Here is a 15,177-nt window from a genome sequence, read left to right on the forward strand (position 1 = left end):
TTTGGTTGTTTTATTTTTTTGCTTACATAGCAGTGTTTTTATTTCTGTTGGAATTAAATGAGATGATTAATATTCAAGGACAAATTTTGCAAACAGGTATTTTGTATATCTGTAGGTACAGTTGGCCTTAGACAATTTATACGTTTAGTTTCTCTTAAGTAACTTTATTCTCATTAAGACCTATTTACATGAGAAATTAATATTTTACAATTTAAAGTAGGTACTTAACAACAATGATTTTGGTAGGTACAGAATGCAATTCAATGTTAGGCAAACAGATAAGACATAAAACAACCTACATATGTTATTGAAACATTTCATAATTATTGGGTATGTGCCTTTGAAGGCTCGCTTTAAAAGAAGTCAATGTTTTGGCATTTCTTACTTCTGAGGGCAGGTTGTTATATATCAGAACTCCCTCAAAGGGTATTGTCTGTTTTCCATAATTACTTCTCACCATTGGCAGCTCAATATGACTAGCTCTTCGTGTAACAGAAGGATGTGTTAGTGCGAATTTTTTTATTAAAAAAACCTTTTAAATGAGTAAGCATGTGTAGTGTGTTTGTATAATTGTCTGATTGTCATAATTTTTGTTTCTGTACTTATAGATTTTTTTCAGTTTAGTTCTAAAGTCCATGCTTTTACAGCTGTGAAGTATAGCAATAATGTCAGAAGCTACTATGTTAACCGGCAGCATCTACCAATAGTTAATAGTGTAACATGGTTTAGAATCAGATTATAATATGTGAACCGTCAACCAATCCTAGATGTTTAATTAATATTGATTTTAAATAGCGGCATAGTGCAAAACAAACTCAGTATACTCAACAGATTCTACAAAAAAAGATGACGGGGGACATGGTTTTCTCCCAATGGTCGTCATAGAAACGAAATTGATTTAATCATGTCTAATAATAGTAAAGCCTTCAGGGATGTATTAATTATTAAGAACGAAACAAACTTCATCACAGATCATAGAATGGTCCGAGCGACATCTCAGGAATGCCTATACAAATAACAGAAGATTGCAAAATTACTATTCTGCCCTAAACAGGGTGCTAGCCCTGAAAAGAAAATGTGAGTGCAGAAACACACCTATGGAAGAAAGATGATCACTTTTCAAAATGATTAAAAACAAAAACAAGTCAACAGTGACAACAAATGCAGTATGCATTGAAAGAAGACAGCTAATACAGACTTAGAAACAATTATTACAAGACAAAAAAGCCGTATTAATACACGAGGAATTAGTTAAAAGATAAATCTAAATATAAGAAAGGATAAGAAAGCATGACAACTATTTTGAAAGAACATATCGAAGGAACAGGTCAAATAAAGAAATCTTTAAAAGAATCCAAACATCAAGTGAAACTTAGTTATAAGATAATAATAGATGTATTCAATGAATGGTAGCAAAAGAAAAGGGTAAAAATAGAAACCATGAAGTTAAAAAATAGCTCGCCTAAATGGACTCAAATAGCGAAAAACAGGCGTTGATACTCTTCAAAAAAAACAAAAAAAAAACGGGCGCTCAGGTAAATAACCTGTTTCACTGGCATCTTAAAATTATTTCATAATTCTAAGTAGTTCATAATACTTTATCTAAAATAAACAAAAAGTCGTTTCGGTCAACTTCGTCATTATATTTCGATGGAATTAATAAAAAATGAACACCGAGTCTAAACAGCTAGTTGCGTATCTGTTCATTAAATAAAAAAGCAGGCTAAAAACTTACGTTTTCAGTAACCTTAAAAGGCTAAACTATTCTTTAAAAAAAAGATTCTGGCTAAAATGACAGCTTGTATTTGTCCGGGCATGCTATCGATGCTATTGTTAATTGTTTCTCATATAATACGCTCCCACTGCGAAGCAATTACATTTCTTAGCTCCCTGATGTTTTGCGGAGCGGGCTGCACCAATCTCACTCTTCGTTTTATAATATCCCAAATTTGCTCTATGGGATTGAGGTCGGGACTTCGAGCTGGCTAATCCAATCGACGAATCTCTACCTCTTGAATATACGCTTCCACATCGCCAGATCGGTGAGCGGGAGCATTATAGTCCATAAAAATCAAATTATCTACAAGAACCGTTAATGCGGGTCGTAAGGAATTTTCATATATTCGAGCACAAACTAAACCTAATTCAATATTATTATCATCATCATCGTTCATGTGGATTCTCGTTCCTAGTCTTCTTATTTATATTTATTTTGTTCCTCGACTTTACCTACTCCAGTCACAGTAGAGATGTATTCTGTTTGGCTGCACTACTTGGACTCCGGTCCCGGACTCATGAAAGTCAGCCCTTGTCTATCCGATCAAAAAATAAGGAGACCGTTCGGATCCGGCTAACAACAGGCCTATTGCTGTTACCCTGCTCTCCAAAATCAGGGCTCGCATTGTTAACAGCCAGTTCTTGGTATACAGAGAGGTTTGCTTACATTGCTCATACCCGAAGCCCGTGAACGCTGGAGTGCCCCAAGGCTTTGTGCTATCTCCCACACTGTTTCTTCTGCATATCAATGACATGTTGGATACCTTCAACATATATTGCTATGCAGACGACAGTACTGACGATGCCGTATACATGGGTCATAATATTCTCTTTCGGGAAATCGTTGACCGGTGTCGGAAGAAACTTGTATATTCTATCTAGTGCTCTTTTAAGAAGGTCGTGGAATGGGGTACAATAAACCTTGTAAAAATTTCCCCCAGAAGGCTCGAGTTTCCGCGTTTACCACTCATTCGCATTTATCGTAACACCGCACCGTAACATCGACCTTAAAGCTTCGCCGAGTATCGGAATATAGAATCGGGGTCTCGAAATCACGAGTCAATTCCGCAGTCATCTCGAAGGCAAAGCCAGTCAGCTTCTTCGAAACCCCGGGCGTTATAAATAGAACACGGCAATACTTCAAGCCTCTCTCCCTAACTCTAGAATATGCTCCCCTCCCCTCCCCGGCGTCTCCGTGACGATTCGACATGGGCACCTTCCTTAAAGGTCGATTTTTGATAGTCGGGTTGTTCGTTATGCGTATCCATGAAGTATAATATAATCGGTATACAGTATTACTAAAAAAATACGAAACTCCAGAGGCGTCAAAGTATACAGAACTGTCAAAAGTAGGCGTGCGTAGGCCAATTATCCATGTGTGGACCAATAATAGGGCTGCGTTACTGGTTACATATATGTGCGAATGCTTGTATTTATTTGACTATGCTTGTAGTATAACATCGAATGGCGCCAGTTGCTCCCATACAAATTACTCGTAATGGCTATTCTAATGTCTTTTACCTGTTCTGTGGTTTATATAGTGGTATATACACAATATATGGAGGCGCAATCTCAGGAACTGGTATCAGGTATTCCATGAGGTGTCAAATGAATAAAACTATCATGATTGAATTTCTTTAATTCCATTTATTATAATACATAGTTGAATTGTACAAAACAATTAAAAATAATAAAAAAAACATCCGAGGAGTACATCTGCTTAAGAGTCGACTTACGATTTAAATTAGAAACATCAACATACCTAATTTATTCTATAATGATTGCAGTGCTATCTGATATTAATTACAAATAACATTCTTATTAATTGTAAATTAAAAATACTATTACTTATATTTGTACCTAGTATCTATAGATATATTTGGATGACATTTTTATATAAATAAAAAGAATAATTTAATACAAGAATATGATAGATAAATATGTTATATGAAACTTTAAGTCGACTCTATACATCATAAACATAACTCAGATTGTCAAAGTATCGGTGTCATATATTTATAAATACTTTAATACATAACAATAATCCTTGAGGTGATATTAACAATGATATTATTTAAAGTAAATTTCGCCGTTCAAATAAAATTAGTTGTAAAATAAGGGTAGTCTTTGATTATGAAAAAAATGTATAATACGAGAGGTTTAAACATGAGATCGTTTGAACATGTGACATGCTGTTTAAAAGGCCGGAATACATATTTGGCCTGTAAAACAGATAAATAGCTTGCATACAAGTTAATGGTACAAACAAGTGCAAACAGTGAATACATTTGCAAGTTAAACTTTCATGCAATTTGCGTACTTGCATGCAATTTGCGTACTTGCATGCAATTTGCGTACTTGCATGCTTTTATTTCCATGACGTATTCACATGAATGTAGCTGGCATACTTGCAGAAAAAAAAAAGAAGGCAGATTTGAGTTATAAATTATTACCAGAAATGGGAGAATTTAGAGGTCCTTAACTGATTATCGAAATGCGACAAGAATACAGAGATGATTACAGGAACCATTTTAGAATGTTTCCAGAAAAATTGCGATGTGCAATCCCGGCGAAAACTATATTGAAAATAACATTAAGACTTAAGACGACAACTCGACAATAACTGGCATGCCCGTAGCTGTTCACAGGTGCCGGTTCCGCAGCCCCCCGCGTCCCCTTCCCTCATATTGCATGCAAGAAAATCAAATTGTTTGCGATCTATTTGCTTGCCATATCCATGCATGCCACTATGTGTATATACATCACAATAGCTGGCACGGGCAAAGCTGGTATGCAAGTGAGCAAGAAAGCTGAAGACATGTGTATCTATTCCGGCCTTAAATGTGTCGTCCCAAATTTTAATATTGCCTGAGGCTGCAGTAAAAGGGTATGCATGCATGGCACGAATTAAATATTTTTTTTTGCATTCACATGTTTGATATAAATCGGACTACAGCTGCTTATATACGCAAATATGTAAGTTTACGTTTACTACTATATGTTCTTATTAACTTTTTTTACAGCCCTGGGCCCTTTTAAGCATAACTGCATATTCAGACATAGTGTTACTGTGTGTGTTTTCCGATTATTACTTCACAACTGCAATACCAGATGTAATTAAATTTGATTATTTTCAAGTCCCCAATAAATGTAATATTGACATTATATACATTATGTATATTTTGATACAAAGTACTGACTATGTTTTCCTAACATAATTTTCATTTGTCATGTCAATAGGTAGTTCATGGTAAGCCTATATCTTATTATATATTATTAAGGCATATACTAACAATATTATATCCAAAATCACAAAGCTACGCCTACCTTATAAATTATAAAATTTCGTAATGAAAATAGAATATGAATTAAAATTCAATAATAATGTATTCTTAGCGCCATTTTAATTCTAACCAGTCACTTTTTTACATTACAATCCACAAGATGGCGCTTAACTTAATCATCGTTTGTGTGCTGTTTGATCCAAGGCAAGAATTTAGCTAAGTCGGTGAATATAACGTAATGCGACGGGTCGCACCGGTACTCGTTGTGGCGCGCCACAGATAATGACACCAGTCCGCGGAGATACCAGATACCTTGGATCTTGAACACCATGCCACCACCGCTGTCGCCGTTGCAGACCGATGTTCCTGGAGGTGACAGAAAACATTTTAATTCCGTTGGTAAAATTATGGTCTTGAGAATGACAATTGCCAATTGTTAGTAATATAATTTATACGTCTAGATAGACTATGACAGCTGTGAAAAAAATGACTTTAGAACTAACCTATATTTTGAGCAGTTCACGCAGAAACACAAAGTATCATACATATCGCGAGTGTAAGACGTAGCTTGTCACGCACACTAAACTAATATTCCTGGCCTGTTTTTATCGGTTGTCTAAGAGCAAGAGACTATCCAGACGTATAAATTATCCAAGGTAATACTTATATTATCTACAAATTGTACACTCTTTATTATATCAGGTACATACATTGTCATTTTAATTTGCCTTATACTTGTTAAGGTTCTTAGAGGTGTTGAGTACTTAACTTTGTGGGACTACTGAATGAGATTGAGCTGACACATTCGCATACGTAACGCTGGTTCGGGTAAAGTCACTTCGAGTCGACTAAGGGAGTGCGATCAGTCAACAATATAATATATATACCTAGTTACAAATTTAAAAAACAACCAGAAGATAACCGTTCTTTTATGAAGATTTCACTTGTATCTTGTGGTCTTTTCACATTATTATTTACTTTTTTAAACTAATCAGATCATAATTCAAATACCGAAGTTGATACAGGCACCTCCCTTATTGAATGTAGATACAATTATTTGACAAACTTTACGAATAATGATACTATATTGATGACAATATCAAATGAATCATTTCCGAGAAACTTAAATTCTTCAATTTACGCACCAAATTTAATTAAAAAGTACACAGTTTTTGCTGCAATATAATTTATGAGGAGAGAAGATTAGGCGGGTGATTTTTAATTAATCATTAATTTTAGTGAATAAACCGAAACAAGCGATAATGACAAACATTTATTTAGAATGACTCTGATCTCATGCAAGGTTAATTGATGTTAGAATGCAAAAAAAAAACATAATTATGACGTACGCTTTCTCCCGTAACTAGTCTCGTCATAATTATCTGGAGATCCTGCAATTGGTTGAAAAGTAAAAACAAAGTTATCTTTGAAGAGTGAACCATTGGTTTATTAGTAATTTCAGAGTTCAGTGGGTACCTACTAGTGATGATAGAGCCTTATCGAGGCTGTAAACTTGTCAATAATTAGTGACCTAGAGAGAGCTGCTATCGCAAAAATGCGGAAAATTGCTTTTAACTAATTCTAGTAGGTTTTATAAGATACATAATAGCTTTAAGGGTAAATGTATACACTTTTATAATAAAATCCCAGCCACTTCAGGCATTATCTATAAATAAGTTTAAATGTTTCATTAAAAAATGGCTCTGTCGTAAATCCTACTACACCACAGCTGAATATCTAAGTGATCCGACAGCCTGGGACTAGATTGTGATTATTTTATAGCAATAGAAATGACAGTACAATATTGTCTAAGTATTTCATTGAAAAGAGCGCAAAAAAAGAATGCTGGGAGAGATTCTTGCGCCGCTTCTTCTTTCTCAGAGTGCCATTTATTTCCGAAGCGGTGATAGTATCTTGTATATTAGAAATGACATCAAAAAGAATTATAAAAGAATCAATTTTGAGAAAATAAATGCCTTTTATACCTTAAATTCATTGTAGTTCTCCAGAAAGTCATTAATTTTAGTTGAATTTTTGAGCTATTTGGCAATAATAATGAAAACGTTATCAATAATTAGGCCAGTTTATGTCATTTTATTTACAGCCTGTTATTGGTAGAAACGGCTATATATTCACCTAACATTACATTTAAGACGGGCGGTTTTATCAGGAATGTTACTAAAAATATTAAATATATAGCAATATTACAAAAATATAAAAATAAATTAAAATTCTCATCTCTATGTACGTTATTATTTTGATTTTAAAAACTTGTTCAATTAGAATAAAATATCCTGAATTTCTTCCTCAGACATCAAAATATAAAATTGCTATAATCCACTACTAATTTCCTATAAATTAAGGATTGTTCTCCTTTGCGCTCCAACTAGATACCGCACTACCTACCTGAGAACGATACCTTTTTTATTACAGCGACTATTAGATGCTTGTGTGCGTGGCATCTTTCAACTCAATGGCATCTTTCAAATTTTGTAAAATATGCAAAGTTTTACTACGCAACCCGGCATTCTCGATTGAATTATTAGCAAAGTTTAACAGAACATGTGGTACGTCAACATCACACATTGTTCGAGACTGGCTCGAGTACGGCCACTTGGGCGTAGTAGGCATTAGTTGTCGCACTTTGCGACTACGCCCGCAGTATCTAGTTGTAGCTCAGCGAAGACCAATCTAATCAAGTACCTATATAAGTCAATATTAAAATAAAAATATTATATCTTTAATAATAATAATATTGACACACTTTTACACAAATTATCTCGCCCCCAAATTAGGCATATGGCCTGTGTTATGGGTTGCAAGACAACGATATATTTAATACAATATACTTACCTAAACATATATAAATACATATGAACATACATAAACACATATAAACATCCATGACTCGGAAACAAACATCCATATTCATATAATGCTGCAGCTAATAATTTTAATATATTATTTTAATAATAATTTAAATAACGTACCGTCCCTGTAGCCTGCACAATATGTATAGTCGGATGTAAATTTAGCAAAGAATTCACTGAACGATCTAATACATGTTTCTTGGTCAACAATTGGCATTTCAACTAGAGTCAGCTCTTCGGAGGCTACGCCTGTGTCGTCGAATCCCCATCCGACAACCTAAAATATAAACGAACACTTGGTTGGATTGAAGGATGTCAGAATGATTTCTAAACGGAACTAAGATTGTAATTGCCTGTAATAACGCTCGTACTCCAGAAGGTTCGTATTCCATTACGAATTCCAGTCCAGAATTCTTGATAAGCCCAAAAATTCTGAGCGGCACTACAATTGCGCTCGTCACCTTGAGACATAACATAACATGTTAAGTCTCATTTGGCCAGTAATTTCACTAGCTACGTCGTCCTTCAGACTGAAACACAGTAATGCTTTCACATTACTGCTTCACGGCAGAAAAAGGCGCCGTTATGGTACTCATAATCTAGCCAACATCCTGTGCAAAGGAGCCTCCCACTGGTAAACTATACACACTTATATGACTCTTGTTTTAGAGAACGATACAATTAATTATAGATTACGCAATCTTCTGGATTACGGCGACATATATATATATATATATATATATATATATAGGTACGTCTCTTAAAATACAATATATTTTATGTAAGGTGTTAACGATTTTTAATGATTTTTTTGTGAGGTAATACTTACATATTCAAAATGAGAGCAAAGTTCCTTTATTTACGAGTTCCGAGTTTGAATTCCGAGCAAGTGAAGGATTCTATGATTGAATTCAGAAATGTAGCGAGTGATTCTAAGTTGGAATCCTGAGCCTGGTGAGGGATTCAAAGGCACAAGAAAAAAATTCTTTGTTACTTTAACTTTTCACCGCTTTAGCGAAAAATACATGATTTAAGAATAATATTGAGTTAAGCATAATAATATACTTTATGTAGTTATGTCTTTGACCAAATACTTATTATCATCGCGGCGTACAACGTAGGTCTACTATCTACCTACCACAAAGTAGAATTAACTTTAATCAATTACGCTTAAACTAAGCGCTTTTGAACAGTCACTACAAATATTACTGAATTTACCATATGTTCATAAAACGTTGAGCTCGGGAGAAGAACATACATGAAACTCAACAGCCGCTCTTTTAAAACAAATAGAGTATTTTACAATGGCAGTAAGTAATTTAGTGCATGTGTTTAATTGGATGCATCAATCTTTAGAGCTTGAAATCATTGTTTGTGTAAGGATGCTTCGTGAACATGATGGTCGTGATTACTGTCAGAATTAGCAATAAATACAATGATTTATTAACTATAACAGGTCGACCTGGTACCAAGCAGCACCCATTCACAAGTTGACGCATGACAACTTCAATGGGGCCCCCATATTGAAGGATTGGCGAACAGACTTAGTTCTGCAGCATACGCGGTTAAAAAGATTAGACAATTAACTGACATAGATACGGCGCGACTAGTATACTTTAGTTATTTCCATAGTATTATGTCCCATGGTATATTGCTATGGGGCAACGCTGCCGATATTAATACAATATTTGTGCTGCAGAAGAGGGCTTTCGCGCTATTTATAACCTAGGTCCTAAAGAATCATTGAGAGCAAAATTCAAAGAAATTAACATCTTGACTGTTGCTTCTCAATATATTCTTGATAATGTAATGTATGTTCATAGGCACATAAGTGATTTTGCCAGAAACTGTCATAACCATAATGTTAACACCAGGAACAGACATAAACTTATGATGCCTACTACTCGGCTAAGTCGAGTTAGTAAGTCTTTTGTGGGGCGATGTATATGCTTTTACAACAAGATCCCAGAAAATGTTCAAAACCAAAGTATAACGTTATTCAAAAGAATTGTTAAAAAACGTTTGTGTGGTAAAGGTTACTATAACATAAATGACTTTCTTAATGATACCACAGATTGGGAATGGAGTGACCGCCCTCAGGCTATTAAATAATAAGTTTAATTGTACAATATTACTTTGTAAACATATTTATTCAATGAAAAAAAAAGCCCGCTGAGTTTGTTGCGCCCATTCTTCTCAGGTCTGAGGCATTCATTTTGGAATGGGTGGTAGTTTTTGACTTTCAATAAGTGATGTCACATCCTATTTTGAATAAAAATATTTGAATTTGAATTTGACAAACCATGTTATAGGATACCTACGGATGATAACTAAAATTACAAAATTAAGGCTCACAAGAACTTGAACTTTAGCATATTATAGAGGATTTAAATACACACATTAACATTAAAAATAAAAATAACATAATTATATAAAAGAAGCTTGTAATAGTTCTTATAGGTACTTACAGCGCCTTTTTTCCCAATCACATTGCTCAGGGCAATCTGATTCTCTGGCCACAAGCAAGCCGGCCTCACGAACTCCGTAAACTGGACCGACTCTCGAAGCTTTAGTACACTGAAGTCTTTATTAAATGAAGTTGCATTGTATTCGGGATACACTGAGATTTCTGCGACCTGTAATGTTCCAGAAAATTTAAAAATAATTTTAGGTTATCCAAATGTTTTGAGTTTTCTGAGTGTTAATTCCGCCATTCTTCAAACAAATTGAAACGCGTTTCGCCTGTATACGAGATGTTGACTCAAACTATACGAGGCTGAATTAAATGAGCCGGAAACCGCTCTTTTATACCCTCGTCGCAGGAAATGACGCGCTATTATTGGTCGGCTGTTGTGACGTATTACCCCAGGGAAAAGATACGTAGCAATGGTGAAGGGACCAAATTTTTGGTTAGTTTGAGCGTAGTAACGTATCGTTATATCATCAATTAATAGTTCGTCGTCACTTATTTTTAACTCTTGTAGGATACGAGTAACAATATATTGAGACAGGCACCAAAATAATATTAGTATATTCAGTGGACGTGATAATGAAAAAAAGGACCTATTTTGTAATTCTTTTGTAGTACCCAATGACGTTCTATACATATGGACATATCATTCGCAGTCTGATAACGTAACGGCAAAAGTGTGCTTAATGACAATGTAAGCACACTTTTCTCCTTAGTCGTGTGTCAATCAACAAGCTTAAGTGTACTATACAAAGTGCTTAAATAATACATTTACGACTCAAAAAAAATATGGTGTGTATGTATCATCGGTAAGATTATTTTATTATATATTTTATTGATATGCAAAAAGCGGAAGTAATTTAATAAAACGAATTTTTGTTCATTAAATATGGTACAATATTATTGACAAGTCCTCAGGTAAAGCCCGGTTGTCAGAATGGGACAGATGAAAGGACACAGTCAGAAATGAAAACAATAGAGTCGCTCTTTTTAACCGACTTCAAAAAAGGAGGAGGTTCTCAATTCGTCTGTATGTTTTTTAAGTCTCTTACCTCAGAACTTTCGACTGGGTCTATCGATTTTGATAATTATTTTTTAACCGACTTCATAAAAGTAGGAGGTTCTCAATTCGTCGATATGTTTTTTTTTTATATTTGTTACCTCAGAACTTTCGACTGGGTGAACCGATTTTGATAATTATTTTTTTTATATGAAAGCTGGTACTTTCCTTGTGGTCTCATTGCAATTTGGTCCAGACCTGACAGTCCACGAAACGTGAAACCACGAAAGTCTTAAATTTTCTACAAGTATGTGCGCAACAAATTTACGAATAACTCAATATCGCTGAAGCCGATTTCGATAATTCTTTTTTCATTGGAAAGGATATAAGTATACTTCAAAGGTAGTTTGGTGATAGTTTATTTAAGTTCTGCATATAGGATCCAAAACAAAGTAACGGAAGTCTTCAATTCTTAGGAGCAATTATACTAGGCCGAATCTTTTTTATGCTATCCGGATATTTGAGTCACCTACCGTAACATCGTTATTATTGGAGTTGGTGTTAGCCAAGGCAGGTTTGTAACTACATACATAGTTAAAGATGAGATGTGCTTGAGTCGCACACACGACGTGAGAAGGCGAGAGGCGAGAGCGGGGCCGCGGCGGGAGGACACCGATTCAAAAATAACAATAATGGTAACTAGAATTAGATTTATTTATTATTATTATTATTTTTGTTTTTTAGTGCATATTATATCTATTGTTTTGGAATAGTGTTTTTGAAGTCGGTTGTTTCTTTGTTATAATTTTTTTTAAAGGCCTAGTGAACAATGATTGGCAATTACGATTAACGATTACATACTAGTGCTATTAACACGTTATCACGGAAGTATCGTAACCTAGTGATAATTGATACTTATTTACATCGCAAATATGTAAAACTTAATATTTTTCAACAGTAGGTAGCAACAGAGATATGTGAAGAAATTTACAAACCAAATAGGCTTATTTATATTGCACCACTAAAAGATTTAAGTTTTATGGATTTAACCACATTTAAAATTTGACAAAAGCTGTCATACAAATACATGTTGATGTCCGCTTACACTACATAAACCAAAAAGATATCTTAGTCTAAAAGACAATTAATTTAAGGAAGTTAACATTTAAGTAACCAGTTTAACTAATTATTTTATGTAAATAAAATATTATATTTGAGTATAAGTTTCTCTCGTTAAAGGTTACCGTAACTTATTAAATCCAAATTCCTTTAGAGCGTTAAGAAGTAACAAATATAAACACAACCCAATAAATAAACATACAAACATTCCCCTTTATATTATGAGTGTTATTTTTGATTAAAAACGTAAAAAACCTCGGACTGGACAGATCTTTATAGTAGCTAAAATAGGGACAGACTGACGAACGTAAAACTTATAGAAACCCTCTTTTTCGTCTGGATTTAAAAAATAACTAACTGCTACTCCACTGATGTCACTGACCAAATCCGTTTCTAAATTCAAAATACGCAGCTGAAACTGAAATCGTGTTTAAATTGCTGCCTATTGACCAATAAAAATTTTAAAAACTGGAGTAAATGCAGAAATGTATAAACAAGGGTCGAAGGTTATTACGATCTCATTTGTGGCAAGTGCCATATTTCGGCTTTGATTTTGTATGAGGTGCATTGTCTATATGTATAGAACGTCATTGGTATTACCTTATATTCCACAAAATGAAACTGCACAAAGAATATGCCAGTACGAACGTGTAAACAACTTACACATATCCCTCGACATACTCCCGTCCTACAGAGGTTGGTACCATAATCCACACCTCTTAAAAGTCTTTCCTAGGTTTAATATTTTCTAAGTTACAAAAAATTACTTATTCATAAATTTCTTCAAATAAAACAATGCATCAAACTAAACTCATTTGCAAGAAAAATAGGGGGAACCTAAAGTTTTCAGTACAACTACTGAAATGCTTAGCAAAAGAGGTTTTATATGCATTAAATTAATTATTATAAGCAAGTAAAATAAAATGTTCCGCATTTGAAATTTTTTAAAGATATTTAAAAATATTCTAACTGATTCGAACGTTTGCTCGCAGTTTGTGCTTAGATATTATTGTGTTATAAATAAAAAAGAGTTTTTTGAAATTTTAATGAATTAATGATGATGTAAACGCGTTAGGTGAAGTGATACTTTGGTATATAAACTATGGCAGAAAGTGGTGTATATAACAATGAAAAGATTGAAGATTGTTTAATGTATTTTACCAAATAGTCATAATAAAAGTAAATAGAATAAATATATGTACATTATTCACATAATTTCATTGATTCCTTTATTTCCCATTTGATATGGAATTAATCTTTTTCTTAGACTGGTAAGCCTTTTTTGTGCTAAGTTAGACAGTCGATCTGAAGGAGTAAACTCCAGTCGTGCGTCGGAACTGACACACCTTTTTTTTTCCATAAACCAGGTATATTGACAATGCATAGCTATGTTATAATTTTTTTCATCTTTCTGAGTGACTGACTATAATCAAGCTGATATATAACACGAAAAGCTCCTCCTCCTAGAACCTAACCCTTCAGAGAGAGCATGCTTTACTTACCAATCTAATCTGCACGCCTTCTACAGATGTTCTGAGGTTGTGCTTCCCTAAGTACACGGTGAGTGTATTCTTGTTGACTATCCTGGATGAGCCCTTGCGAGTGACGCAGTGCGCTGCCGTGATCACGTGCAGGTTGGAGACCAGGGTTCCGCCGCATATGTACTTGTTGTCAACTGTCTGAAATATTAGGGCAACGTACAAAGTTCTGTAAGACTATTTCTAGTGGTTTGCAAGACGCCGTCCTTAAACCAATTGAAAGAATATGTATATTCGTTGATAGAACATATTTCCTAACTTAACCAGTGCGAGGCTCCTTTGCACAGGATGCCGGCTAGATTATGGGTACCACAACGGCGCCTATTTCGGCCGTGAGCCAGTATTGTGTAAGCCTTACTGTGTTTCGGTTTGAAGGGTGCCGCAGCTAGTGAAATTACTGGGCAAGTGAGACTTAAGATCTTATGTCTCAAGGTTTCTTGGGTTTTATAAGAATCCTGACCGGCACTGCATTGTAAAGGGCAGGGCGTATCAATTACCATTAGCTGAACGTCGTGCTAGTCTCATCCCTTATTTTCATGAAAATTCTTTTGATCAACTATCGTACTTGAACATATAATAAACAAGGTCTGAAACAGGTCTTAAGTTTAAAACTAATTACCGGTTAAAATTGGTTTGTATCAATTAATTCGTTCGGAGTGGCAACTATTGATATTGATTATTATGAGATATTGTTTTATAACCCTTACTAGCCGGCTAATTGAGGAGAATTAGAATCAAGACCAGCGTACCGACGGTTCTAGGCCGGTTAGTTGAACGAAACCGTTATAATGAACCAAAAACCAGAAATAATGGTTAAAGACAGAACAGAACCATATAAAGTGCTCGTTGTACTTAGTCGTTATTATATTTCGGTTTCCAAGACGTCATTTAAATATAAAAGTGTTTGTTCTGAACTCTCCTATTCCTAGGCCGTGCAAGATGGTAAACACGTACTAATCTGATGTTTTAGTTTGTAAATTATTTGTATATAACATAAGCGAATAAAATGTATAGTTATATGTCTTTGACTTATATAATAATAGTTTAATTAATTAGAGGACGCCCACTGCTGGACAAAGGCCTCCTCTAAAGATCGCCATGAAAATCGGTCCTGCGAACG

At 34.5% G+C, this 15,177-nt stretch overlaps 1 protein-coding gene across 2 annotated transcripts in view; it reads right to left on the reverse strand.

Moving 5' to 3' along the window:
- Positions 1-3,403: 3,403 nt before the first annotated feature.
- Positions 3,404-15,177, reverse strand: part of LOC126974190 (serine protease gd-like) — a 28,631-nt gene continuing 16,857 nt past the window's right edge. The window contains exons 7-11 of one of the 2 annotated variants that reach the window (XM_050821630.1): positions 14,022-14,198; positions 10,399-10,566; positions 8,051-8,207; positions 6,410-6,451; positions 3,404-5,426 (exon numbers count right to left, since the gene is read on the reverse strand). In XM_050821630.1, coding sequence (XP_050677587.1) covers positions 5,233-5,426; positions 6,410-6,451; positions 8,051-8,207; positions 10,399-10,566; positions 14,022-14,198 — 738 coding nt within the window. In that variant the 3' untranslated portion in view covers positions 3,404-5,232. The remainder of the gene's footprint in view (positions 5,427-6,409; positions 6,452-8,050; positions 8,208-10,398; positions 10,567-14,021; positions 14,199-15,177) is intronic. The other variant, XM_050821631.1, reaches the window with a different exon arrangement.

This window comes from Leptidea sinapis, chromosome 31 (genome assembly GCF_905404315.1).
Source record: "Leptidea sinapis chromosome 31, ilLepSina1.1, whole genome shotgun sequence".
NCBI classification, from domain to species: domain Eukaryota; kingdom Metazoa; phylum Arthropoda; class Insecta; order Lepidoptera; family Pieridae; genus Leptidea; species Leptidea sinapis.